The 27,983-nt window shown below is 38.2% G+C and overlaps 3 protein-coding genes and 1 long non-coding RNA gene across 19 annotated transcripts; 3 read left to right on the top strand and 1 right to left on the bottom strand.

Moving 5' to 3' along the window:
* Positions 1-546: 546 nt before the first annotated feature.
* On the bottom strand, positions 547-3,706 carry LOC103698466 (uncharacterized). Its single transcript, XM_008780492.5, has 2 exons — positions 3,001-3,706; positions 547-1,090 (listed from the first exon to the last, which is right to left on the bottom strand). The coding sequence occupies exons 1-2, from the start codon at positions 3,650-3,652 to the stop codon at positions 861-863; spliced, it is 882 nt and encodes a 293-aa protein (XP_008778714.2). The 5' UTR covers positions 3,653-3,706; the 3' UTR covers positions 547-860.
* A 3,468-nt stretch (positions 3,707-7,174) lies between these two features.
* Positions 7,175-19,352, top strand: LOC103706957 (uncharacterized). Of its 13 annotated transcripts, XM_026804600.4 has the most exons (13): positions 7,175-7,413; positions 7,494-7,587; positions 7,677-7,766; positions 8,020-8,097; positions 8,386-8,460; positions 9,410-9,462; positions 10,397-10,547; positions 11,050-11,160; positions 12,201-12,327; positions 12,473-12,573; positions 12,761-12,899; positions 13,344-13,396; positions 13,601-13,973. In XM_026804600.4, exons 1-13 carry the CDS (start codon positions 7,316-7,318, stop codon positions 13,682-13,684), a joined length of 1,254 nt encoding a protein of 417 aa, XP_026660401.2. In that variant the 5' UTR covers positions 7,175-7,315; the 3' UTR covers positions 13,685-13,973. The 13 variants fall into 13 exon arrangements, with proteins under 13 accessions (XP_026660401.2, XP_088562196.2, XP_088562198.2 ...); XM_088706070.2 differs by lacking the exons at positions 13,344-13,396; positions 13,601-13,973 and adding an exon at positions 19,084-19,352; XM_088706072.2 differs by lacking the exons at positions 13,344-13,396; positions 13,601-13,973 and adding an exon at positions 19,087-19,352.
* Positions 14,880-18,077, top strand: LOC149752763 (uncharacterized). Its single transcript, XR_016396726.1, has 3 exons — positions 14,880-15,241; positions 15,344-15,401; positions 17,949-18,077. It is a non-coding gene; the product is annotated as an uncharacterized LOC149752763 (long non-coding RNA).
* Positions 19,168-27,096, top strand: LOC103706955 (Nucleic acid-binding, OB-fold-like protein). Of its 4 annotated transcripts, none has more exons than XR_015969520.2 (8): positions 19,168-19,303; positions 20,260-20,458; positions 20,551-20,625; positions 21,509-21,597; positions 22,241-22,298; positions 24,112-24,226; positions 25,898-26,058; positions 26,884-27,096. XR_015969520.2 is itself a non-coding variant. In XM_088706076.2 (7 exons), exons 2-7 carry the CDS (start codon positions 20,297-20,299, stop codon positions 25,984-25,986), a joined length of 588 nt encoding a protein of 195 aa, XP_088562202.2. In that variant the 5' UTR covers positions 19,168-19,303; positions 20,260-20,296; the 3' UTR covers positions 25,987-26,192. The 4 variants fall into 4 exon arrangements, 2 of the variants coding, with proteins under 2 accessions (XP_088562202.2, XP_008789464.3); XR_005506786.3 differs by lacking the exon at positions 22,241-22,298 and adding an exon at positions 22,580-22,664 and having other exon boundaries at positions 24,145-24,226; XM_088706076.2 differs by lacking the exon at positions 26,884-27,096 and having other exon boundaries at positions 25,898-26,192.
* Positions 27,097-27,983: the final 887 nt, after the last annotated feature.

Below are 27,983 nucleotides of genomic sequence, written 5' to 3' on the forward strand. Positions count from 1 at the left end.
CCCTCATGTCCGGATTGGCACTCCTTGGAACAGGAGTTTATATGCATTACCTACGGCTAGACAACGTTCTTCAAACTTGCCAACAACCGTTAGCTCGGTTGGCACATGTTCTTAAGGGCTTGTCCCCAGAGGACTTCCAAGTTTCAAATATCTAGATAACGTATGAAAGAATATAATTTTACTGAAACCATCCAATACTTGGCTATGTGAGGACTAAAAAATGGCGATACTATGGTCAACCAGTAAGAGATGGATCTGGAATAAAGTCACAACTGGAAATGTTGTCTGGAGAGATGGGCATCAGACTGGAGCCATCAAGATGGCAGAAGTCTTCACATGTCATGTCTGTTGAGATAAGCACGGATGCTGACACAGAATTATGCCAGGTCATCTGCTCCCGTGGCTCGAATTACTTGCATCAGAGGCAAAAGAATTAGAGATACGTTGGAATGATGTGAAGATAAAAAAAAATTCCAAATGGTGATCACTTGGTTGGCACCCAAGAACCACTCGACACCAGAAGAAAACCGAGAGAATCACTGTAGCTGGAACAACTTGGAAGTAATTATATTTTGTACATTAAGGAAGACGTTTACAACCTCATCTGGCTCGGTAATAACCTTGACTGGAACCAATGCCATCTTTATTCTGATATTTCTGGCTGCTAACTAATACGTGAACGATGTTGAATTTCTTATGTTTCTAATATAGATTTGTGCTCGACTGCAGCCCAACACAGCTTGCAATCTTTCAGCATGGACACCAATCGTACAGCTTCAGTCACGGGGCAGTAGTACTTCATAAGATCACTGTGGGTTTAAGGAACCCATCCAAGTTTCTGGCTGCATCTATTTGCCGCTTCATAAGCGCAAGCTTCCGGGCTGATTCTTTCGGATGCGATTCCTTTTTGTGTTGCTAAGAATTCTCATGCTCTGCCTCAAAATGTCAATCTCCCTGTCTCTCTTAATGCCCTCCTTTTCCATTGCTGCTATGCGCGATCTCAGTGTTTGCAAGGTCTCCTCCTTGGTCTTCAACTCCTGGTGCAGCCCTTCAATCATGCCTTCTTCAACTCCCCACCAGAATCGTTCCCCTATAAGAGAAGATCATAAGAATGGCATCTAATGACCACCTTCTCTCCAAATATTTATAAGATTATCAATGGAATGAAGAATAGCTGCTGCATTGAAAGCTGGAAAGATTATGAAACTAGAGTTCAATCACCAGGGCAAGAAGTGACATAATTTAATTGGTAGTCTATCTAGGAAAAGGATAGTGAAGAGAAACATCTATTGAAATCAGGGTACCTGCTAACTCTAGCAAGAAGAAAGTCTCCAGTCATCATGGGGGAAGAGTATCTACTGGATAGGATCTATAAATTCACATTGTTGTAGGATGAACTTGTGTGGACCTGATGCTGACCTAGGACCAACCAACCCAAACCAGACATGGAATTGAAGCCATTGAGTCGAGAAGAAAACTATTCTAGTTAGGTTTGGGGAGTTAACCTCATTTTAAACCCAGACTGACCTTATCAGAAACCAATTCAGATAAGCTATAGTCAACTGCTGTGTTTCATGACATCGGCCCATGCTAATATTTCTTGATTTTCCACCGGTTTTTCATCAGACTGAATTATAGCGGTGCGTCAAGATATCTCAACCTTAATGGAGAAAAGAAGGTTTAGGTTTTGTTTGGAAAGGTGACAAAAATCATAAGTAGTTTTGTTTCCACTAGAGGGCTGTAATTGGAAGGGGAAATGGGTGGACAAGGTAAATCAAGGAAAGGATGACTGATTTGGTGAACAAATGAAGTAACTTTACAGTGCAAATTGATGGATGGCTTTTATATAGTACAGGACAGAGAGCGTATTAGTTGACAGGTTCGTTCATGTGAAGCATAGCCAAGAATTTGTCATGCTTACAAGACAATTTCAGAACGATGCCGTATACTTTGTTGTTGTCATTGTTTTGGGAGTTCTAGAGAAGGAACAAGTTTCGGAAATGAAAATGACATTGCATCCAACTCTGTAAGCATTCAAGCCTAGTAAACTAGGATGAAGAAGGGGATTCTTAGTTTTCTGTTAGTTACTGGTGTCTGCATTTAAGTTAGATGCTTTAGTAATTCCAGAAGCATAAGCTTAAGTTAATTCAGTATTATATATATATATTTGAGCTAGAGTACTAAGACTTGGAAGTTCTAATATATAAGAAAAAAATAAATAAAAGCAGGGGTTGGTTTTAGGTTAAAAATTGTGTTATTAGAAAATTAAAGATATAAAATGGTATGATTTTTCTATCTGAAATCTACAGCATTATTTATTTACGAATTAATGCACTTTATTTTGAGTGCAGAAATAATTTATCCTATTTTCTTCTGTTAGATTTCAGAGAGATGATTCACATTTAAAGCTACAATTCAAGTTGTTCTGTCATACCATATGCCACCAGCATTAGGATACTTCTTGGTAATTAAATGGCAACGTTCACCAAAAAAAAATGGCAACTGCAAACATGAAAAGGATTTATAAAAGAATGTGTTCCACAGATTAATAACCAAAGCTATTTCACATGATCTCGTAATGTGGAATTCAGGATTCTGCACTGCAAAATGGGTGTTTAATACAATACAAATTATAAAAGTGTATCCAGATGTGTACTCACTCCATTTTCAATTCAAGTCTTAATTATTAGAATATAATTATGTTCTTCCTAGTTTTCATTTTCTTTCCTAGACTACGGGTACAACGATAGATTGTTGTCACTTAGTTGAGTAAATTTAACTAAATTGATCATGTATAAGGCTTGTAGATTAGAGGTGTGAAGGTGTTTTCCTTCTTTACACTGTCCTCCTGACGTCTCTGTTTCAGACAAAGTTATCATGAAACAAGCACAGGCGACTAATGTGAAGTCTGCATATATCTTCGCAAAATGAAGCATTAGAAGTGAGATTTTTGGTGCAGATCTCAGTAGTATCCAAGCAAAATGCGGCTACGTTACTTACCTTGTCGAGTCCTCTGGATGAGGTCGTCGAGCTCGGTCTTGATGGCAAGGTAGAGCTGCTTCCACTTCTCCACCGCCTCCTCCCTCCGCGCTCGCTCCTCTTTCATGTGCTCCACGATGTAATCAGTGCCTGCTCGATTCCACTCCTTGTCACCTCTGCTCGCTGCGACCTCCTCCTGCAAACCTCTCATCCTATCCTCCTCCTCCTCGAGCCTCTTCCTCAGCTTCGCCACCTCCTCCTTGTGCTTCTTCCTCTCTCGCTTCCACTCATCCTCCTTCCTTGCCAAGGCCGCAGCCTGTTGCTCATAGACGCAAGCTTCCTGCTCCCTCGCACGTTTCATCTCCTTGATCTCTTCCTCTAGGATCTGGATTTTAGCTTTGAGTTCTCTGCACGTTTCACGGTATTGGGTGCAGCACTTGCTGGTGACAATGCCCATTTTTTTCGTGAGAGCTCTTTGGCTCTCCCTCTCAACCCTTTTCTCTCTTTGACGAGCCTCTTTCTTTGATCTCCTTAGTGCGGTGATAAGAAGGAGCCGGGGTATGGGGCCATGGGGGCTGTGGAGGTTTTGCGTGCCTTTGGATGGCGATGGGAAATGGACATAAATAAGTAGGAGGAAGAATCTCGTGGAGGAGGAAATGCCATCCCCAGACATTCTACTGCGGGGGGGCTACCTTGCAATAAGTTCTGGGATAAATGTAGGCGACAAAGAGTGTGAAGGGTCGCGCTCCCTCCCCTGCATGCATCCGAAGTGAAAGGCCAGAGAAGAGTAGGGAGAATGATGGAGAGAGGTCGTCTTTTTACTGGTAATTTTGACCGTCCTTCCTTCCCCTCTCTGGGTTTGTTGTGGCAGCTGTAACCATTTTCATCATGGTTACTAGGAAACATTTGCCCCTTGTAGCACCTTTCTTTTTTTGTTGTTTTTATTTTAAGGTAAAAGATAGTTTCCGTATTGATTTTTATTTCTTTGTTTGACACATTCCGTTTCTGCTTTTTGGATGGTTATTATGATGGGATATATGGGATGCACATTTCTTAAACAAGTATTAAGCTTCAGTAAAATTGTTTTCAGCATCTTTGCATTTTACTTTCCTTTGGTCAAAAACTGAAAGAAAGTTGGAAAGTCCAAGCAATCATTATGTTCAAATCGAGTAAACAACGGCCGGATGCGATCAATCATATTTGGTTGCCCTTGATGCCCAAATCTCGACCAACTATAGTGGAGACTCGATCTATAGTGGTGGAAGATTGCTATCGAGAGTTGCTAGTCTGTACACCAAAGAAAAAATTTTAAAGAAAAGCATCTCGAATTGGCTCCAACTAAGTCCTTAGATGCTTTGGCTCCGTCTAAATCCTCCTATGTATAAGTTAGATAGAATATTGGAGGCAATAGAAGAGAAAAGAAAGCATAACTTGTTTGTTTTGCATACCTAGGGTCTTGAGCTTTTTTTTATGGGTGAAAAGTTTTTGTTGTATCAGAATTGGACTCTTTAGAGTCGGCGTCTAAGTGAGTAACTATCTTAGGTTTTTTTATTTAGATCAGCATGGGAATAAGAGTTCCATTAAAGTTGGCCTCTAGTAAGTTTTATGTCAACCCATGATAGATAGGTCATACATTAGTCACTATTGATCGTAATCTATATATGTTCAAATATGATGACGAAAATCTAAGCACAATGACAATTGTAGATAGTTTGAAGGGTTTTCTCTCTGTTGTTATTGTTAGCAGTATCACCCCTTGTTTTTTGAACGAAACTACCCTGTGATTTACCCCTCAAAAAGAAACAAACTATCCTCTGTTTTATGAAAAATAAAAACAAATGTACATAATGCATGGGTAATCTTTTTCTTTTTCTAGTTTACATTCAACCATCTACTGTGTAAACAAACCCATAACTACTGTCGTTTCTAGATGCACGTTCTCGCAATCAAACGGTCCAAAAGACCCTGAAAGAAATCAAAAGGCAATGCAGGACCCATTCAGGTGTTCCATCATTATCCGCCCCGATTACATATACTCCAGGAGAATTATACCATGCTGCACTGGCACTCCATTGGAGTACTGGTTGCCATTATTTTCGACGACGTCCAGGCAACCTTTATTGGATTTCTTGGCGGAAAGACAGGTCCTAATTCTTGACAACGTTGAAGTGTGCCATTACTGGTCCCCTCGCTCTGCTACGACGTACAGTGGTCCACTTAATTCCTTTTCTCTTGCTCCAAACGAAACAAGCAACAAATCTACAGTCGGTCGCATTGGTTTGTAGTAACTTTTCCCTTCTCAGGATTCCTTCGGTGAAAAGGACTCATGCCTGCGCCTAAATTACGAACAAAATGGCGGGTCTTCACCTAACTCAACCGGGTTCAGGTTTGGGTTCTGCTTTTGGACGAACAACCGGACCAATCAACTGAATTTGTTTCAGTTGCCTGAGGTCCGAGGTTCTTGATTTCAGTTGGCAGTTTGATGGGTCAGATTCAGTTGGGTTCCAAGCTGACACCAATTTTATCAGACCCGCGCCTGACTTAAGGGTGTGGCCTTTGGGCACCTGACGGGTGCAAATTGGGCTCGGTCCGAGCACGCCAAATCCAAAGAAGACCCCTACCATGCAACCAAGTCACAGATCGCAGTGGCTATATGCCTGTGCGGTCCCAATGGTCCCTCCTCCGTATCTGGGTGGTGTAATCCATGAGCAGGCTAAGTTGGCACTCAAGCAGCCATTGTCTTCTTCTGCCAGACCCTACACCTTATTATGGCTATTATTAGTAGAACTTAACCCGAAGATCTCGTGCCACACTTCCAGCACATCAAATAGTAACCGGAACTAGATGCAATAGGACTCGGATGATCTGATCTTCTTGTCCCCTGCGATATCAAAAACATGATTCAATGTGCATTCAAATGTCGTACGTGCACCGACTAGGGAGAAAAATGTAATCAACAGTGAGACACATGCAATCACACTGAAAGAGATTTAAGTTAGGTGACACAACAACTCATAAAGATCATTTCACCTCAATCCTTGGATGCTATCGAGCACTCTCTAGTGGAAATTATAACATGGTATATTCTTAGTGTTTCGACTTCTTTCTTGCACATTCACGGGAATGCAAACTTTTATGTTGAGTAACTCTGGTTTGCAGTCAAACATCCTGGGCAAACGAGAAACATGTTTTTGATTTTCTCAAAAAAAAGTTTTTTTTTTTTTTGACTACATAAAAAAAAAGTTGAACAGAAAAATATCATATTTTTATTGTGCTTATAAGTATTTTTTACTTGATATTCGCCCAAAATTCGTCTGCAAACATAGAGATACGTAAACGTGGGACGAGGCGATTGGTTCGGTGCATGCAATTTTTTGATACGAAACACTAATCATCTTTTGCCACTTGGTGTGCTGGCTATGGGGGGAAAAGTTTTATCAACAGTTCTGGGCCTTGTGGATGTGTTAAAATTTTTTATTCACCTCCCAGTGATGGCCCTGATATCGTGATGGTGCATGAGTTGTGCTATCATGTCATTGGGGTCCATCTCGATAAATTATTGACAAGGGACTGGGATTAGCTGTCCATGTCGGTGAGGTACATGACAATGGCCGTGCAAGCAGCCAATCAGAGCATATTGCTTATATTCACCTAACATATGCATGGCCATGCTCGTGCAGGCAACAGTCTCCATAGAGAACCTAAAGGAGAGGCAAAAGAAAAATCAAATTGTCTCACTTAGGTGTAGCAATCGGCTCCAATATATAGATTAGTTAAAAAATATATCAAAATTTATCAACTCAAATTTAATTTATTTATTAAATAAATTAAAATTTTAAATTTAAATTTTATTTATTTATCAAATAGATAATTTGATCAGCCCATAAAATTTATTTATTAAATAGATTAAATCAAATTAAATAGGTTTAAAGTTTAAACGGATCAAACTAAAGGAGTCAGAAATAAATTAAATAAATTAAATAGATTTTAAACAGTTTAAATAGATCAAATTATAATTTTATTTAATTATTAAATAGATCGAAGATCTAACTCTTCACCAATCTTATTTAATAAATAGATATGGATGAATTGATCTATTTATGATCTAAATTTATTTACGTCAGATCCAAACGTGGTTCATCGGTCGCAATCATGGGTCGGATGATAAAATTGCCACCAGAAGTTCAACTGCCCTGCGATGTGCGCCACAGAGTTATAGCTGAGCTCACAATGCAATGGATGCAGTTAAGGCAGCAATTTATTATTTCCGAAGGCACAGCAGCCGCAGTTTCCTCGCTCGGTTTCACACATACACCGAGAATCTCTAAAGAAGTCAATGATGAAGCTGACCCCAACCCCGTCCGACGGCCCCCATTCCCCTTCCCTCTCCCTCCCTTCTCTCCATCGCCGCTACCTCCACCCTCCCTACCCAAGGTATTCCTGATCGATCAACTATTACCTACTCTCTCCTCTGTTTCTCATTCGTCTCTCTTTCTCTCTGTATCCGTGAGAAGGGCGGGGATGTCGTCATCGTCGTCTTCCTCGCAAACGGAGAAGGCTGCCGGTGCCTCGCCCTCCGTCCCTCCCCTCCCGACCAACCGAATCGTGGTGAGTTTCGATCGAAAGAAATTCCTGCACTAAACTTTATTCTTCAGCAATCTTGTGAATCTTGCTTTGCTGTTTCTCCGGCTCGTCAGTTGGGTTGCGGGGCAGCCTCGTTGGATTACTTGGCTACGGTCGCCGCCTTCCCGAAGCCTGATGACAAGATTCGTAGCACGAGCTTGAAGGTGCGTTTTCCCTTCTTCACTTCAGGGTAGGGTGTGGGGCTATGCTGGATTATGCGATCGTGATAATACCCTTATTTTGGGTAAAAGATTGTTGCTTTGGAGGTTCGCCACCTTTTTGCTCGGAAAAGATTGAAACTTTGGATGGTTCTGGTGCTGGTCAAATGGAAAAGTACTCCGCTCTAGTAGAATTAACATTATATTGTTACAAAGAAAAGCTATAACTTGGCTTTCTGATTATCATGTGCAATTACAGGTAGAAGGAGGTGGAAATACAGGGAATGCTTTAACTTGTGCAGCTCGTCTGGGCTTGCAACCTAGGATAATCTCTAAGGTTTTATGCGAATTTCTTGTTTCAGTTTTGTATTTTTGTTTCCGACTAATGGAAATCTGATCCCTAGCAAATTTGTTTATGTGAAATGCTTCTGTTCTTTATACGAAAGAAATACCTCCATTTTTTCCTGTGTGCTGCAAGCTTAATTTTTCAGTGTATGTTTATTTGCTTCATTCTGCTCTTCTAAAGCAACATTTGCTTTTAGATTTGATTGTAATCCAATTCAAACAAATGGACTTTCTTGTTATTCGGCTATCTGCTTACTAGTGTCATCATCTACTTCCTTAGGTGGCTAATGATGCACAAGGTAGAAAAGCGCTTGCAGAACTTGAAGCTGATGGAGTTGATACTTCCTATATGGTGGTATGTTCAGTATGCCTTTCTTTCTCTTCACTGACTGTGAAGCATTTATTTTAGATATATTGCATTAAACTGCTATCCATGTTCTTACTTAGATGAATGTACTGAATTGATTACATCTAATCTTGTTTCTGAAACACTGATATATTATGAATGAAACATTTCTGACTGAATTAGTTATCAAATATATTTTGTTAGATTGTTTATGGAAGGAGGGATGAAATATTACATGTAAGGGAGGTACCTATATGAGTCTGCACCACTTATACCAGTGAAAGGATTTTCCCTGATTGTCATTTTAACCTTACAGAAGAAAAAATACCACATCTAAATGTTTCTTCGCAGTTAACTTGTTTCTTTTTTTCTTTTTTGGTCAGATTTCCTGCATATGCACTCTGTTGAAATGGTGCATAGATTCTAATCTAGTCATGTTCTTAAGAACTCCTTTTTTTAATAAACAAGTTATTTGGGGGCCATTTGGGATTGCTTTTGTTTTCAGAAACCCAAGATGGAGAACGATACTGGACCTGACCCCTGCATGATGAAACCCTTTATCCTTTTCAAGTTGTTTTTTGTAAATCTCGAGAGGCCTTGGAAGAAAAGATTATTGCTTTCAGAAAGGAGCAACGATAGAAGGAAGGAATAGCAGAATTTTGGCACAAACGCTATCTTCCACATCAATGTCCATGTGGGATTTCGCTAATTTGTAGAGTAACAAAGACACAGAAACAGGAATTGTGCCAAACAGGCCCTTGATATTCTTAATTTCTTATCGTACAATTTTACTCATTCAACATGCAACTTTTCTTTTGGAATTCATCTAAACTGGGCATCAACTAATTGCATCATTCATATCTGTTGATGCTTAAATAATATGGAAATTTAAGTGATCTCATGCTACCTTATAATATGTCTTTTGTGCTTTTCCTGATTTAAGTCATTTCCTTTTCAGGTTTCAGAGAACGGAAATTCACCATTTACCTATGTAATAGTCGACAACCAAACGTAAGAACTTTTTCCCCCATTCCACTGTCAAGCTTCAATATTTGTTTTGCCTAATAGTATTGAAAAATGCAATCTTCTTGGTTGTGGTTATCAAGAATTCATTATTGGAGCCAAAACAATCTGCTTGTACTGGGTTGTAGTTCAACTTTTTTGTAACCATATACACATTTATATTAAACTTTGGTTGAAAAGGCTTATCTCGGTCTGGCATCATCTCATACCTTGAGGCAAGTCTCTTAAGAAGTGGCCTGAAGCTCATGGATGAGGCAATGTAAATTACTGGGTTTGCATCATACACAGAGGCTCATGTGAGTTGCATGCGTTGCAACTTTTGGACATTTGCACACATTTGCTTAACTCCACATCTAATGGAATTGGAACTATAAGGTCTGAACTATTAGGTAGTAATTAATCTTCAAACGTAGCTAGGGAAAAGTTTGATTTGACTATGAAAGGGTTAATAATATTCGTTTTCTTCATACGACTAGCTACCGCTGCAATGCCTCTATTAAAGCCACTTTGACCCAAGAATTCTTTTGCACTATTTTGCATCCAACTATGATTTTTTTTATTTCTTAAAAAAGAATGCAAGCGTATGTTACAGATTTTAAAGTAATATTGTATGTCAAGCAATATTATGTGTTCCTACTTTTTTCCCCTCCTGTTTACTTGTACCCTGTCCAGCTCCAGCTGCCACTTTGTAACTGATACTTTATATGGTTACAGCATGAGAAAGTGAAAAACGGTAGGAAGAGAGAAGTTTCTGTTCAACTTCTCTTTACATGCTATCATATTGATCTTTGGGTCTTCTTGACTTGATCTATATGTAATAGAACTTTTCAGTGGATCTTTCTAAGGAGAAGAATTCATGTCTAATCAGTTGAATTTCTGAAGCAGCGGCGACAGTAGATCAAATTTTTGATTATGTTTTCAGGAAAACTCGTACTTGTATTTTCACACCTGGATACCCTGAAATGGTGCCAGAAGATCTTTCCAAGTCTAGCTTATGTTCTGCTTTAGATGGTGCAAGCCTTGTATACTTTGATGGAAGATTTCATGAAACTGCTTTAGTGGTTGCAGAAGAGGTAATTATCACTTTTCTCTAGTTGCATCTACAGCTCTTATATTGTCTCCTCATTCTGCATAGGCTTACTAATAACTCAAAGCAGAACGCTAAATATTGACCAACTATCAAGCAATACATTGATGTTACAGAAATCAAAACATTAGACTATACATCCAGAAGAGACATGCTTATGATTTCTGGATTACATTTCTTCCTAGTCGAAAGCCATTGCCAAAGTTTTCAAAATATCAAACATTTCTACTTTTACTAGCTACTTTTCTCTACTAATCTCAACATTTTCACCGTAACTATAAGTTGGTTTGCAGTTTGCTGAACATCGTGTATTTATTAACTTATAAATAATATTTCTTATTTTTTCATAATTATGAAAGTCTTAAAAAAATTTGTCGATCTTTATGAAACAACATCTTTCTCTTTAGGTATTTCGATGCTAACCTGCTAAACTTTTTCCTTCTTTTACCAATGCAAGTCGTTGGTGCTTATGGAGTCCCTCAGTGCAGGCAAGCCGAAGGAAAATTCCTATTTTCATTGATGCAGAAAGAAAAAGGGAGGGGCTGGATGATCTTCTTAACTTGGCAACTTACCTTGTATGCTCAGAAAAATTTCCTCAGGCAAGCAAAACTTTCAATTTTTTAAGATGGATCAATGGATTCCAATATACGCAATTTTCTTTTTTCCTAAGCCTCATATATTCAGGTATTTTGTCTTGTGAAGTCAATTTTTTCTGCTGGACAATAATTTCTCTGAATGCACATGGCTTATCAGTTGTGGTTATGGTCAGTTTTCTAAATCATATCACTAGAACATGGTTCAGATTGTGTTGATCCCTAAGGTAGCTTAATCAGCTTGCTAAAATGGCTTGGCTGGGCCTGGTTGTGATGTCAGTAGACCCTAAAAAATGTTGGCCTTTTGAGTTGGACTTTGCTAGGCCTCTTTGGGCATTAACATTAATCTCATGGAAGTTCACTCCTGCTGGGCCTGGCTGGACCCCAAGTTCTTCATGAGCAGCTCTGCAAGGTGCATCTTTGTTAAACCTGTCCTGGTTGGGTGGCATTAGCAGCATTTTGATGGGTGCTAACTTTAAATTTAACCTGGATGACTTCAGATTCGGAGTACGAAGCACCTTAATCGGTGTCAGCTCCTGAAATCTAGGATGGGTGGGCTCAGGTTTGGCATGAGCAGCACCTTCTAGGTGTTGCTTGTAGTACAATGTTTTCTATGTCTTGAATTTGGCATGGGAAGCACTGTACGAGGTGCCAACTTATTAATCTAATGCAGACCCTTGTCTTAGCGCTATCAAGTCTGGTTGTCCACTAGACTCTTCTTCATGTTGCTTCATCCTACATGTCCTTGGCATATGAAACATATTATTTATGTAAGCCTTTGTTTGCCAACACCTTCACTATTTTTTTCCCTCTCTAACACTGTCAGCACAAAAGCGGCCCTTGTTATTGACCTTCATCGGATACATAATGCAATGCCGATAAATTAAATACATGTTTAAAAATATTTTGGTGTAACTTTTATGTAAGAATCTTCACAAAATTTGACTAGCGTTTTGGATGTAAATTTGCAAATCATTTATGGGCACCAACTATCATAAAGGTTGAATAATTTTGTCTTATGTTGATTTAATTGTTTTACCTGACAGGCATGGACAACTGCACCATCTATTCCCAGTGCACTAGTGTCCATTCTTATGAGAGTACCTAATATCAAATTTGTGATTGTGACCCTTGGAGAAAAAGGTTGTATAATGCTTGAGAGAAGCATAAATGGTGAGTGGACCAGTTTTTTCCTGTGAAATGATGTTGGTTAAGATATTTTAGGTTCGAACAATGAGGATGAGTGTCCCAGTCTTGATCATTGATTGTGCTGATGTTATTTGACTTCTTCATTTGCTGTCTTAATTGCCTTCAACAGAGGCTTCTGAGATGGAGGAAACAAATGTTGGGAGTTTACTTGAGTCGCTGAGGCAGAAAGTTGATAGGAATGCTACCGTCCCAACATGTATTTCTTCCAAGGTATATTCTTGCCAGACAATATAAATCCCTCTAACATGTATACTTTCTCCAAATTATTTTGGCTGAGCTGAGAGATGGAATCTGCAATCTCAAGCATCATCCAAGTGGACTATGTTCGCAATTTGTGATTCTATTTTTTCACTTTTCGTATTATCTGATAAATTGATCATTGTTGCTATCATTTCAGTCAAGCCTGAGAGTTAGTGCTGATGGAGTAGGTGCATTAAGTGGGAGGTTACTTGTGTGTACAGCAGAGGTGGTACCTCCTTTGGAGCTAATTGACACCACTGGTGCTGGAGATGCATTCATCGGAGCAGTTCTCTACGGTGTGTTGAACATATGGTTTCATTTTCTTTTTCATTGCATGATTTTGTGGAAAAATGTCACTACTTCTCGTGTTTTTTGGTCATCCTAACTGGATATGCATTCTTCCAATTTTCTAGTGTTGAACTGCCTCCATAATTGCCTTTTCTCTATTTCATCCCACATATCTGATCGAGGTTTTTATTCCACCAGATATTATATTTTTGTTTGAAAGCTGTGATGAAAATTTTACATGAATCATGAATCAAGAGTACCATGTTCATATTCTAATGTGCATTAAGATCTGAAATAAAAAAATTCTAGGCCGAGCATTCAGAAGTCAGAACCATGTTATCTGATTGCTCTTGCTGTGCTTGGGTGAATATTTCCAGTGTTTGATCCATGCGCAATTTGTGTAATTGATATTCTCATTTGTGTGCTTATTCTATGTTCCCCCCTCCGGTTAGCTTTATGTGCAGGCATGCCTCCTGAGAAGATGCTGCCTTTTGCCTCCCAAGTGGTATGCCTCCTTTCTTCTATCCACCACTACAAACTTCAATTTAGCTAGTTGATCTTGCCTACCTTTTGTTTCTGTTTTTCCTCTTTCTTTCTTCGAGGCAGCTCGGTCCGGGATTTCATCTGTCACCCCATTCTTTTTTGTTCTTCCTTCATTTCAATTTCTTGCAAATGCCTTGGTCAACCAATCTATGGGCAATGGTTGCAGGCGGCTGCTGGATGTAGGGCTTTGGGTGCTCGGAGTGGTTTACCAAGGCGCACAGACCCACGGTTGTCCCCATTTTGGCACTAGACTTTGTCAGTACCAGTCTCAGGACATGGAAATAAACGAAGGCACTCCTACTGGTGTAATATAAGCTGCGCATATCTGTGTTGCTTCCTGAATAGCATGAGACGGTTTGTCATTCGATCATTTCAGATCCAAAGAGCAGAGAATATGATAATTAAACATTATTTGGGGATGAGCTCGGGGATTCTCTCTTGATGGGCTATGCTTTCTAGGTTTCAAGTTATCATATATCATTTCTGATATTTAGTACTCTCATTATGAAATACAAACCAGATACACAAGAATTGTAAAAGCTTTTGTTCAGATCTCTGTGAGATATCTTTATTGCATTCAGCCGGCATCATCTACCTTATTACTACTATATCATCCCGCACATAAGACTACCTCCTTTGAATTCTTCTCTATTATAGCCTCAGTAACTATTGATCATCCATCAAGTTGTTTAGTTCTTCTATGAAGCTTTTTATTAAGTTTGAAGCAAGCTTTTGGAGAATTTTCTTAGGTTGGTAATTCAGCTTTGTTTTGCTTCTGAGGATTGGGTCAAGATGTTCAGTCTGCGTTAGAAAAGGTCTTTGGACTCGTTTGGTTCGCAAGAAGAAAAAGAAAAAAAAAGTATGATTAATAGAAAAATAGATAAATAGAAAAATACTTCATATTTAGTTGAAGTTTTAAAAAAAAAAGTATAGACTTTCATGAAAATAAAATTTTTATATTTAAAAAAAATCTATGTGGAATATAAAAAAATTTAATTTTCAGTGGCTGAAAATTAGAATATTTTTTTATACCAAAAGTATTCTTAAGCTTTTAGAAGAAGTAAATTTTTTTTATTAAAAATATAACAGATATTTTATATTATTTTTTTAGAAAAGTAAATTTTTAATTGAATATAAGCTACTTTGAAATGCGCTATTTTTTTATTATCAATTAGATATACAAAATTATTTTTTCAAGCATTATATGATTAAATATTAATTTTTTTTAAAAAATATTTTGATAAAGAAATTTCTCTTACGATCCAAACGAGCCATGGACATGACGCGGTCTTGGTATAACTAAATCCATCCCTTATCTGGAAGACTCCGGAAACTATGCGACCTTGTTACGTGTCCGTTGTTTCGGTCCATACCAAACTCCAACGCTTACCTCAAAAAAGGAAGGAGATATATTTATAAAAGCCGGTAGCACCGTCTGAAACTCCGAATTGCCGACTTTTTATTACGCTGTCGCTAGCCATCTCTCACCCCCTCTCAGCCTAGAGAGCGAATTCCACAGTAGGGGCCGTTCGAGGGGAAGGAGGAGGAGGGCGACGAAGACTCCGCCGGCGGTGTTGTTGAACCACCACCAGCAGCAGCAGCAGGAACAAGAGACGATGGAGGAGGCGTGTGTCGTCGCCGGGGTTGCCGTGGAGGTGGACGATGCCGACCCCATGGACCTCCTCCCCGACTTCGACAAGCAGCTCCCTCCGGTCGACGCCGACTTCTTCAACTCCTTCGACGACGATTTCGACGACCAAGACCTTGCTTGATCAACAACCATTCTCTCTCTCTGTCTCTCTCTCCGGTACTTTTCTTCTTGTCTTCTCGATAAGCTTTATTACACGTCGTGTCTTCCTCATCTAGGGTTTACGGTTTCTTGACGCCTTGTTTTGCGTGTGGCAATTAGGGTTTGCGGAAGAAATTTTGGTGGGTGCTCATGTTTTTGTTGAGGGGTTTTAGTGCTGGTATGGATTCTGGTGCTCGCTTGATTGAATTAGGGACTATAAAAATAAATTTCTTAGTTTGTATCATATGCGTGCCGGTCTAATCGAATTAGGGATTTTTTGGGGATTTCTTTGTTTCTGTCGGACTGGGACTTTGGTATCTTCTTTGTTTGTGAGCATGGAAGTTATGAGATCTGGTCATGTAAGATAGATAGTCCATTATTTTAGAAATTTTAGATTTCACAGTGACCTGATATATTATATGACGTTAGAATACAATTGGATGCCAGTTTTTATAATTTCTTTCTTTTTCTTTGAAATATAAAGCTAATCCTGTATATAATATTGTTCTCAAATGGATTTACTTCCAAGTACGTATATTCTGTTACGGCAACTTGATTTATGCAAGTCTGCTACAATTTATTTTTTAATTTCAACTGTCAAGACGTTGTTGGGGTGTTAATCGCTGTCACCAAGAATGCATTGCTTGTGAGCAGAAATTGGTTTTTAAGTTTAGTCCCTAGACCTGGAGAAATGCTTTTGTCAATTAATCATGGAAACATGATTTGATGGGGAATTATATCATAATAAAATATGCTTGGTGGAATGGAAATGGAAAGCCCATCTGAATTCTTTTCTCGATATACCTGCTGTTTTTTTTTTTTTTTGGTAAAAATATACCTTCTGTTGAGGGCCCCATTTGTAGGTAGTAAATCCTCGACATCAAAGATCAAATTGCCATATTGGCTGATGTATAGCGAGTGCTTCTCTTTGTATATGGGATTATTAGGCATCAAAGTCTAATGGTTTGCTTGAATGCTGTACGTATTGAACAATATTCAAAACAGTGGGATGATTGGCCTGTGAAACACGAAAAGGGAAAGCAACTCTTGCAGAAGGACTAGGCACGAATATTTAGCTATGTATAATGAACAAAGGTCTATAAATTTAGACTTCGATAGGGCTGTTAACGAGCCAAGCCGAGCCCGAGCCTAGGAGAGCTCGGCTCGGCTCGTTTCACAGAAGCTCGGGCTCGGGCTCGGGCTCGAGCTCGGTAACGAGCTCTATATTGGGCTCGAGCTCGGCTCGCTTGGCAAAGCAAAGGCTCGGGCTTGAGCTCGTAAAGCTCGTTTCAATTACAAGCTCCAGAACGAGCTCGAGCTCGGGCTCGTAATCGGGCTCGAGCTTGGGCTCGGGCTTGATAACAGGCTATTTTTCTCTATGTGGTCAGATTTTTATGAATTATAGTGCTGAAATAAAATTTTTCAGTGGGAGACTAGAGCTCGTTTGGGCTCGTGAGCTGCTCGGGCTCGAGCTCGGGCTCGGGCTCGGGTGTAAACGAGCCTCATATTGGGCTCGGGCTCGTTTGACTAACGAGCCAAGCCCGAGCCGGGCTTTTACCGAGCCGAGCCTGAGCAGCTCGGCTCATTAACAGCCCTAGACTTCGATACTGATGGTAAAACTTAAGGCTTGTAAAATTCAGCTGATCATCTAGGGTTTCATGATATTTGACATAAGAAAATAATATTTATCTATTGATCTTCATAGAATTGGCTATAAAAAATTCATCATGTGGTTGTACTACATGTAAAGATGTTGAATCAATTAACGTAAAAAACAAAAAAGAGTTGTTGAAGCATTTTCTAAACTTTTGTACTTGATAATTTTGTTTGTTAATAGGTATAGAAACTAAGGACTCGTTTGGTTCGCGGGAAAAGAAGGGGGGAAAGTGTGGTCAACAGGAATAAAATGAGATGCTGCTTGTTTGGTTGGAGTTTTCAAAGGAGAGAGATGGGAAAGTTGTATTCCCATGGGAATATGATTTTCACATTTCATGGAAAAGTTTTTCCCATGAGAAACATGGGAAAATTACTTCCCATGAGGCGGGAATCACTTTATTTTTATTTTTTTCCAAAAAGGCCCTTCAGCATTAAAGAAGCATTAAAGAGGCATTAAAGACCTAATTTTTATTAAGGGCATGATAGGAATTATACATAATTTTTCTAGGAAAGTGGATGGCCAACCAAACATAAGCACTTTGGAAATTTGTCACTTTCCCATGGTCAACCAAACATGCCAAAAGTACTTTCCTAGGCATCCTCTTCCGAGGAATTTGTTATTCAGGAATCATATTCGTAGGAGGAAAAATGCTTCCCGCGAACCAAACGAGCCCTAAGGGATCTTAGATCAAGAGCATTTGATGCAGATCGTAAAGGTAAAAGCTTGTACAATTCAGCTTCTCCAGGGTTTTGTGGAATGTTTTCTGTGGAAAAAGATCTCTTTTCTGATAAAATTGGTAGTAAAAATCATGTTGTTGTGTCTCTGCATGTGAAAATGCAGAAACAATTCGAAAGTTACTCGATTACTTGCTGCTCAAGTTTTCTATTAAGTTTGTCCACATTCCTAGACTAATTCTGCCACTAAACTTTCACCCAACTTGGAGGATTATATTATTTATAGTTAGTCAAGTCTATATATCAGAATATGTGGGGCATCATAGTCTTTAGACAAGTGTTTTTTGCATCCATAAGATGGATCCGCTTGTTCAAGTCCTGCTAATTTTCATAGGGTCTGTCAAGGACGGTGGTTCTCCTCAGAGGGCATCCTGTAGGTAATGTCTTAAATGCATCTTTAGATCCTAGACTTCATTATAACTTGCATGAGGATTTCTGCACATTATTTTGAAAGATAGGAGAATTTACCACTTTAAGCTCTCACAGTGTGCCATGAATAGTCAATTTACTTGTTTAGATAGTTTTAGCTTCTGTTGCCTTTGGACTTTCGTTTAAAGCTAACTGTCATGTAGTTTATGCTTATTAAATGTATCAAAGGTTAATCTTTTTCTTTTTTTCTTCTTTTTTCCTCTTGTTCAATGCATGACATTGGTTTGTTAGGCATCCAGGTCAGGCATTCCCAATTTTTCATACACCATGATACTGGACACATTAGTGTTGAGATGGTAAGTGTTTATCATCCAGCCATGACTCATGAAACTACATTTTCTTTGTTGTTGTGATATGGATTGGGGAAGTGTCTTGTACATTTTTATCTTTCTACCTGTTTTTGGTTGCTATAGAATGTGAATGACAAAATCTGTTACATTGAAAAGCGAATGCATGCTACACTTGTTGGTACCCTTCAGAGCTATCCCTAACTATGTTTTTTGGTTAAAATGGACAATATCAGAACTTCCACAGGTAAGGCGTGATTAACATATCGTTGCTTTTAAAGTTTTTTCTTTTGATCTTGAGCTAAGCTGGTTTTGTTTGTGTGGGACCCAAGTTCTTAAACCAAAGAACTAATGTCTTAGTGTGGATTATGCTCGTCATGTTGGTCAAACTTCAGGAACTTGTCAAAGCTATAAAATCCATCATACACTTGAAGTGAATGTCTGGCTTTATACCATGACATCCTTGTTAAGAACAGAACTGTGCTCAGATACATTATATGGCCTAAATAACAACCCTTTTTGCCATTATCATGGGCATTTATATCATATTCTAAATTAGCAGTCTGACGTTGATGTTTAGATCTGGTTGTTGAAATGGTTATTGGCTTGGTTTATGGATTCCTGAGGATGATGCTGTATCTTCATTTCTCTTCATCTTCGATATATAAATTTTTGGCTGCATATCCTTTTGAGCTTCTTGTATATGTTGGAACTGTTCTTGACCTGTGTTTTTATTTTTGCCTTTTTGATTAGCAGGTGATAGGACCTCAATGCTCCATCTGTCGTGGAAGGAAGAAGTGGAGATGTTTGGGCTATTGTTGGGTGTGGCAGTGGACTTAAAAATACTTTAGATTACTCATTACTGCGTAGATATATCAGTTTGTCAGTTGAAATGGTGATTGTGCTGGAATAGAAGCTGTAACCAAACACTCGACTGCAGTCCGAGTATCAACTTCAGTTCAGTTTGTTAACTGTAAGAATGGCTGAATCAAATCCCTATTCACCTTGATGGTTTGACATTATTTGTAGTCTAAACCAGTTTGACATGATAGCCGGAGAGGAGATCCAACAAAACCGGTGGGTCGAGCCTTTTGTGGTAGTCAATACATTGTGACACTCAAGAAAACTACTAATTATCTCCTAAAAAAGAAGAAAACTACTAGTTTAAATTCCATAAAATTGAATTCGTCTAGAATAGGTGGGGCCCATGTGCAAACGCAAGCCTATTGGAAAACCTAACCAATTCTTCAATCGTCTTTAAACGCGTACAAACAACTCATATAGGTCCAGTTCCGGGTTGGGTCAAGTAAGGATAACGAATGTATTATATCATTCAACATCATGCAAGACTTATCGGCCTATAGCCGTCCATGGCATCAACATTCATCTCCTGAAATTATCTATTTGGTCCTATCATAATATTTTTTCTAAAACTCAGTTTGTAATACTCAAATTTAATATATGGACTCCAATCCTTACAGTTTTGAGCAGCTTACTTCCACAATGATTTAAATTATTAGTATTTAAAGGATTAGCAATTTAGAAAATTCTAACCGAAAATGTTGATTAAATTTGGTATAAATTAGCTTTAATCCACATATAATTTTTCTTTTATGATCCATGTCGAATCAAAACTATGAATCGTTATCTATCTATTTAAAATTTGGATCAGGAAATTTGACTCGTATCTGATCCTGAATGGAAAATCTTTCACTCAAATCCAGTCCAGATAGGTCCGGTCGGGTTTACAGATTCGATCCGGTAGACCTGGCAAAGTGTGTGGGAAATGTGGGATGTGGACCTCAAGGATGCTGACCCTACTCACCCAACCAGGTCGTCTCGAGCGCGTAGGTCGGACACGGGCGAGACCCAACTTGAGTCGTTCGGGCGTCGTACATAAACCTTCTGTAACCCGTCTCTTCTTTCAAGGAAACGAAGGCCGCCGGCGATAGCCAAGCGAAGAAGAATGGGAGGAGAAGGTGTGGTCACCCCCGGCGAGGTGGTGGGCGAGTCCAACCAGCTGATCGCCGGGAGGGGAGTGTACCTGGCACCCAACGGGCGCACCCTGCGCGCTTCCCTCACCGGCCTCCGCAAGATCCTCCCTCCTCCCCCGGACTCCTCCGACCAGGTCGCTTCTCCCTCTTCTAGGGTTCTTAAGGGTTTCATGATTTTAGGGTCATCCCCTTCATCTTTTTCTTGTTCTTCTTCCCATCCTTCCAGAGATCCACCGTGGAAGTCGTAGGGCACAAGGCCCATGGAGCTGTCCCGCAACCGGGGTCTGTGGTCATCGCTCGAGTAAGCAAGCAAGCAAATCCCTTCTTCCTCACTATTCTTTCTTTCTGTTCCTGTTTTTTTTTTTTCTTTTTAATGTCCTCCCCCCTGCCCCTTTTTTTGCTACTTTATTAATGGTCGTTTTCATCTATTAGACGAGAAGTGCTCCTGTTACGTCCAAGAGAACAATACAAGATAAAAGGGGAGCATATTTATCGTTATATTGGGATGTCTGGATGAAAATTATAGGTGTCTGTAACTTTAACCCTCTGTCTATGAGATGAAATATTTTTTCTCTCTTTTAATGAAAGTAAGACGTAACTTTGCTGTGGTAAAAAAAAATAAAATGGGAAGCCTTGTTGTCCGTGGGTCATATTCTAGACGTAGCGGTTTAACTGCTAACTTAAGAATAACCAATTGAAGAACCCCGATATCAGCCACATGGTTAAGCTTCCTTCTCTTGTATGATCTGCGACAATATTTGGGATTTTTTTGCTTCTACAACTTAAATCACTCGTCAGAAAGGAAGAAACTGACTTTGCTTAAAAGGGAGTGAATACGTCAGATGTATATGACATGATAATGGTCATCTAATTATCAAAGATGACCACGAAGTGGTTCTTCATGATTTATCTTTTTTCTTTTTTTTAAAAAAAAAATTCAGGCTATTTTGGTTCCTGTTGTATTATTATTATTATTCCTTTTTTTTTGGATCTTTTTTCTAGTTCCCCCCTAACTCCTAATTAGTTTTGGACACTTCAAACGGTCCTCATCATTGTATATTGTCAACTTTCTTCCCAAGTAAGATAACATTATATTCAATAAATCTATACGTGGATTGCACTATTGAAGTCTACCAGCTCATTTTGTACCTCATAAATATGTAAACTATTTTCTATTTTGACAGGTGACAAAAGTGATGGCCAGGATGGCTTCAGCTGATATAATGTGTGTCGAGTCCAAAGCTGTGAGGGAAAAGTTTACGGGCATAATTAGGTAGTATGTAATGAGCAAAAACTATTTTTCTATTTGAGGATATTTTTTTTTTAAAGCATATAATGTTTTAAGAAAATGGATGATGCTTTTCTTGACCATTACTGAGCCAAGATTTAGTTTTGTCATGGCTCTGCTACTAATCCTTTAGCTCTGATTTTTATTTATTGTACTGAACCTTTCTAAAATATTTTCTTCAACAAACATGAACAGTATTCCATTGTATTGGGATTAAGATTTTAATATTTGTTATGTAATTCTTCTTTGACATATGGTGTGATTTCAAATATGATTGGCATAAACAACAATCTTTATCCTACTGACTTAGTATGTAATGCAGCTCCCTCCAATGCTTCCGAAGTAGAGGGAGTCATAGAATAACCATTAACTACTTTCAATATATAATTTGTTTCGTCTTCTTTTCTGACCCTTCAATTTAATTTATCGACCTTTTGGCATTTCTAGCATGTTCAAAGCATATAAAATAGTTGCACCGACCTTTTCTTGTTACTTGACTCCCTGATTGCCATAGTTGTCTCTGGAAGCCCAGATGATATGAAAATGCTTCATCAAGATAACTTATGATTTGCTCATCTATTTCGTTCTATAAATTTACTTGGTTTGAATCTATCTCTCCTCCATCCAGACATTCTCACTTTTGCTACTGTTACTCGTGCTTATTGGTGCTCTCGACTTCAACAAAGGTAATGACGCTAAGAAAATTACAAACTTCCATTCACTGGTTGTTTTGGATCATGCATGATAGAATAGGAATTTTGTTGTGCTTATATTTCACCGACAAATAGTTGTTTCAACAATGGCTAACTATCTTACCAGAAAAAAAAAACAAAAAACAATGGACTTCTATAGCCATTATAAATGGGTCTTGTTCATTGCAGAATTCTGTGTGCCATTTATGCTGATTTCTTACAGATGCTCCCAAAATTGTCTTTTGTTTTGGATATTGATTGGTTTATTTTAACAGGCAACAAGATGTTCGTGCAACTGAAATTGATAAAGTGGATATGTATTTGTCATTTCGTCCTGGTGACATTGTCAGAGCCTTAGTTGTATCCTAAAATAATACTTGATGCATTATTTCTAGTTTTTTCGTTTTTATGAGCCTTTTGACATTCTGGTATATTTTTTTTACTATTGTATATTAGTTATAATTTTTCCAAGTACTGGTATATTTTTTTATTATCGTATATTAGTTATAATTTTTTCCGAGTACTTCCGACTGTCGTATCTGAACAACTGTGAAGATGGTAGTTTCTTTTTCGTTTTCTTTTTTTCCCCTAACTTTGTATTGTGCATGTAACCTGTTGATTTATTAAAACCAGATATTTGCTTGAAGACATCTTCGAGTAGTGGTTTTAAGATAAATAATATATCATCCTCTGCACGAAAATTCTGCTATAGCTCTTGGTCTTGATTCAATATAACTTTCTTTTAATTATCATTTTCGCATAGGTATGATAATTTGCATTTATATGAGACAATCAAGCCTACTGATCCATATGCTGAACTCAAACAAAACTCTAGTTATGTGAATGTGGAAATACACAAACAAATCAATAAGCTAATGAATAGGAACATTTTGAACTCCATATCTATCATAAGTAGGCAACATTAAACCTGCCTAGGAAGCTTATGCAATTATACTACTGAAGATTAGGTGAAATTAACAAAATAGAGTAAACAATACCATACTAGATGTATCTCTAGGTAAATCGTGGTATATACTGTGTTTTATGGTAGTGAACAATGTACTGGCAGATATAAATGAGGCAGAAGTAAACCTCATGCAGAAGAACAATGCAAAGTCAAATTACACCAATATAAGGAGCAATCTCTTTTCTAATGACCTCAAATTTGCATCGCTTTGCTGGTATTTATCACATATCTAAGAAGAAACATATGCAACCGCCAGCGAAAAAGGTGGGGGCGGTGGAAAATCCAACATCAATTATTAAATTGTGGAGACTTGTTGAATTAATTGCTATTAGGAAGTAATTATTTTGAACCAAACAGAAATATATGTGCAATTTGGTGCTAATGTCTCAGAAATTATGTTGAACTCATTGAAATGGACCACAAGATGATCCTTATGTGATATTCTTTACTAATATGTTAGGTTTTGAGCAGCAGTATCTAGCTTCTTTAGCAATGTTATATTGGGAAATTCAGTTTTTGGTATTAATAGATATGACAGTTTTGTGCTAATTGTTTGATAACTAACTTTAGATATCTGTGACTAATTGTTTGATAACTAGCTTTAGATATCTGTCACTATGTTACGTAATTACAGGTCTCTCGAAATGTGGTCGAACCTGATGATGGCAAAGTATTTAAGCAGGATATGTATCACTGCTTCATGTTCTGCTTTCTGTTTTAACTATCACATGGTCCTCATCATGTTATCTGACTTATTGATGGAAGTACTTGCCTTATTCTGTTATATATTGCATTTTTTTAAAAAATGACGTGCTCTTTTTTGCATTATGGAATTACAAGAGAATGTTTGTCAAACTTAATTCCTGCAATAAGCTCTCTCTTGGAGATGCAAGGGCATATTACCTTTCCACTGCAAAGAATGAATTGGGAGTGGTATCAGCTCAAAGTATAGCAGGTACAAGCAGAACTTTAATTCATTATTTGTTCCATAACTGCAGTATGCCATTTGATTGCACGCAGTCATTGGCAAACCTATGTTCGTGAAGTTTCCTTGATTTATGCATCAGAAAACCTTGTTTCAGTATTCATGTCTCCTTGAGATTGTTTAGAACTAACATTGAGAATTTTTTAGTGTAGTTATTTAGGCATACAATTATGGCTGTTAATGCAAAATGGAACATGCATTCGCTTCCATTGTCTTTTCAAGTTTCCTGTCTGATTAACATTCCTCAATGGAAGTTGCATGATCTCCTCTAGCCCTTTTACTATTATTTGATGGAATCCAGGCATCTATAATTGTATAGTTGTGCTTAATGGGTGGAAAAGATACAGAGACATGGGAATTATTCACATGAACTGTAGGGTTAACTTGATCACTTGGAAAAACTGATTTGACACTGCTAGCTTGCAGTCTTGATCAAGAGAACTCTGGATTTGTTTGAGAAGCTTTTGGTAGAATTTTAAGTGGAAATTAGACTTTTTGTGCTTTTTATCTAATGTATTTGGTGTCAGTTTTGTGCATCTTAGGCTCGGTTTTATGCTTAACTTGTAGAGGAGGAGGAGGAAAAAGAAGAGAGGGGAGGGGGGGGGGGGGCTATTAGAATTACATTTGTACTCAGAAGGCTTGTGCATTGAATTAGAAGCCACAACCTTCGGAACTCTAACTTTGATGGATGTTGCTTGTACCCAAGGTCCTCTTGATGTAGTTATGTACCCACTTGGAAGAAGTTGTCGCTATAAGGCTAGAAATAAAGCTAAGAAGGCCTAAGAGAAACTAGAGGAAGCAATAAGGATTGTAGTTAGTGAATATGAAAATTTTAGTGCTATGAAATGGTTGAGCATTTTCATGATAGAGTAGGAAATATAGGAGACATGCATGCATTGCCATATATTTTGTGAGTATTCAGAAGCGCTGACAGTTCGGAGGATTTTATTTTACCTCTTTTGAGTTGAGCCTGAAAATTTCGTTTTTTTCAAAATTGTGGCCAATGAGCACATTTTAAGTCTATATCAATATATATTTTGCCTCTGATGAGAACCAAAAAGAGGAGGTCATTGCTTAAAATAACATAGAAGGAACCAATGGGAAAAGATATAGAAGGCTTGCAATGTGCAGATGTAGCATGTGTTAGGAATTTGCAAAGAATGATCCATTAAGTTCTCATTAATATTTCAAAGCATCAAACTCTCAAGAAAGAGAAATAAAATGTCATTGTTCCACTTGTGTTCAAGGATTCTGGGTGGTTCTTCTTGAGGATAGTGAGTTCCCATGCAGAAATGTATCCAGAGATAATAAATATTAAGTCAGAGTTGTTTCATTGTGCGCTAATTAATGACTTGGTTCATGTGCTGCATCATATTAGTATGCTACAGTTCCACAGTTCAACAACAGAGCATCCAAATAATGTGATGGAATGCACACTCATGCACATATGCACATAGCCACTCTTATAGATGCACAGCATCTGCAATTCTGTGGAGAGAGACTTGCATAGTGTGTGTGCTCCACCATAATAAATTGATGGCATCGCTGGTGCAGCACATTCATGTCAGTAATTACTGGTGAATTATGACCGGGAACGCTACTAGGAAATTTAGCTAACAACTCCTTTCTATGTTGTTCCAGGTGCTACTATGGTTCCAATCAGTTGGACAGAGATGCAATGCCCACTGACTGGCCAGGTTGAACGGAGAAAAGTTGCGAAGGCAGACTAGATATATTGCCTTTTGGGAGATGAAGCAGACAAAGGGTGATGAATGAGCAATATTGTGGATGTCTGCTTATTTGTAAGCTTCTGTTTCTTTTGAGCCCAGCGGTTCTTGCAGATTTTTGCTCATATAGTTACTAGATTACTGCTTCACATGATTGTAAGAAAAATGACAGGGTTCTTGTTGCTAATATATATCTTATTGTGGTGGTATTGCATAGTTGTTATTGGAAATTGCTTAATAATTAATTAACTTCTGACCCGTGAATTTGCATCTTTTAAATTGTTAACTTCCCCTAATTATCTAAAGTAAGTTTGTGTCGGAGAGGATTATGGGCTTCTTAAGTGGAGGAGCCACAGACCCAAACCTTGTTATCCTGCCACCAGTCCATATAGTTGATAAACTTGTCAGTTTAGTTGACTATAGTGAATGAACAATGGGCACCTTGTCTGTCTGACTCAACTGCCCAACATAAGCATTCCTTGGTTGGTTGTTATCAACTACCCATTTTTTATGGGTCATAGGCTTGCAAAGTAAGAGATGAAATCTGAGTTACTATATCCAATCTATCTGCATTATAATAGTTTCAATATTTTTTTGGCTATTAGAGAGGCTTGCATGATACTTGTGTTTACAATATCGGCAAATGATGGTCAAGTTGAACACATTCCTTTTACCCGACTGATAGGTTTATGATCTTGTAATAAATGATACTTTCGAACCTTTTTATTTTCAATGATGAGATAATGTCATGTCTTTTTATCTCGGTAATGACCTAACAGGATGCTTAGTGATCCATTAATTATTGACTATGGACCCTTTTATTTATTGCTTCTTTAATTCAGTGAAACTATCTGTTCGATCTGCTCGTGGATGGTATAACTTGGCCTTTTTCCTTTATAGGCGTTGTGTTGAATGGTATTGATTCCTTTAGCCAGGGAAATGGGTTCACATTTGCTTATGTCAGAGAACTCATTTAACATTGTTTGAAGGTACCTTAAAGTAGCCGATAAATATATTATCAGTTATGAGAATTTTCTTCAGCAAACATTGTAAGACTACTAGGATTTTTTTTAAAAAAATTATTCTTATACTTAATGTGCTGATTTCTGGAAATTCTAGAGAGTTTTTTGCTGGAGCACCTGAAATTTTTTATTATAAGTTGTTTTTATAATTGCTAAAATTGTATTTGCTGCAGAAGAATGTTCATGTTATGGCTTTTCTTGTGTTGCAAGTTATTGTGTGTGCATTCGCATGTTTTTTGCTTGGGGGGAAGAGATAGAGAGTACTCGTTTTGGGGTAACCATCCCACAAATACATTGAGGCTTCTCCCAGTGGCCACACCCTAGTAACCAAATATTCTGGTTTCAATTCTTGGATTGTGTATCCCCGAAAATGTTATATTTGGGTTATTATATTGCAGGTTTCCCCAGAAATGCTCCATCCCTCTCTAAGAAAAAATATTGAATACATGGATACATGTCAAATACTTGATATTACAGGCATGATAGGCGTCTCCCGGTATATGCTTATCATAGTGTTGCAGGTTTCAAAACTGGCGTCATTAGCAATTGTGGATCAACATAGAAAACCTTGTTAACTATCAAAATTTCCCATGTAGGGTCAAAGTAAATCTATGGGAGATTAATCTGTTGTTTGCCTGTAACTTCTCTTAGCTCACTTTTTCCTGGTGGATGATTTACTTTGTTTCTGATTTAAAGCCTCCAAATAGGATCTGACTTGGAGAAACATGTATTTGGATGAGAAGGATGTTACAATTCTCTAAAGATTCATGAGGGCATAAGAAATAATAAGACCACCTTGTTCATATTTTGGATGCTGGCAATTCTTTCATGTGATGAGAAATTGTCATTTAGCTAGCAGCGCATGGCATATCATGCCATGTCAGTTGTGGAGTATTTTGTCGCGAGTCTTGGAAACATGGATCTTGCTCTGCATCAGGTGAGCTAGAGGCCAGATTTCTTGAATTCGAGTGTCCGAAG

The sequence above is a fragment of the Phoenix dactylifera genome, chromosome 10 (genome assembly GCF_051530095.1).
Source record: "Phoenix dactylifera cultivar Ajwa chromosome 10, Ajwa_hap1_PhDact_Kaust_v1.1, whole genome shotgun sequence".
NCBI classification, from domain to species: domain Eukaryota; kingdom Viridiplantae; phylum Streptophyta; class Magnoliopsida; order Arecales; family Arecaceae; genus Phoenix; species Phoenix dactylifera.

What these genes read in the sequence shown, in the direction of transcription:
- LOC103698466 (XM_008780492.5), bottom strand. Translation starts at nt 3,652, where the DNA reads ATGTCTGGGGATGGCATTTCCTCCTCCACGAGATTCTTCCTCCTACTT. An exon ending in CATCCAGAGGACTCGACAAG is followed by an intron (nt 1,091 to 3,000) that starts GTAAGTAACGTA and finishes CTTCTCTTATAG; the next exon opens with GGGAACGATTCTGGTGGGGA.
- LOC103706957 (XM_088706065.2), top strand. Translation starts at nt 7,210, where the DNA reads ATGCAATGGATGCAGTTAAGGCAGCAATTTATTATTTCCGAAGGCACA. An exon ending in CTTTAGTGGTTGCAGAAGAG is followed by an intron (nt 10,548 to 11,049) that starts GTAATTATCACT and finishes CCCTCAGTGCAG; the next exon opens with GCAAGCCGAAGGAAAATTCC. An exon ending in GCTCAGAAAAATTTCCTCAG is followed by an intron (nt 11,161 to 12,200) that starts GCAAGCAAAACT and finishes TTTACCTGACAG; the next exon opens with GCATGGACAACTGCACCATC.
- LOC103706955 (XM_088706076.2), top strand. Translation starts at nt 20,297, where the DNA reads ATGGGAGGAGAAGGTGTGGTCACCCCCGGCGAGGTGGTGGGCGAGTCC. An exon ending in GGTCTGTGGTCATCGCTCGA is followed by an intron (nt 20,626 to 21,508) that starts GTAAGCAAGCAA and finishes CTATTTTGACAG; the next exon opens with GTGACAAAAGTGATGGCCAG. An exon ending in ATCAGCTCAAAGTATAGCAG is followed by an intron (nt 24,227 to 25,897) that starts GTACAAGCAGAA and finishes ATGTTGTTCCAG; the next exon opens with GTGCTACTATGGTTCCAATC.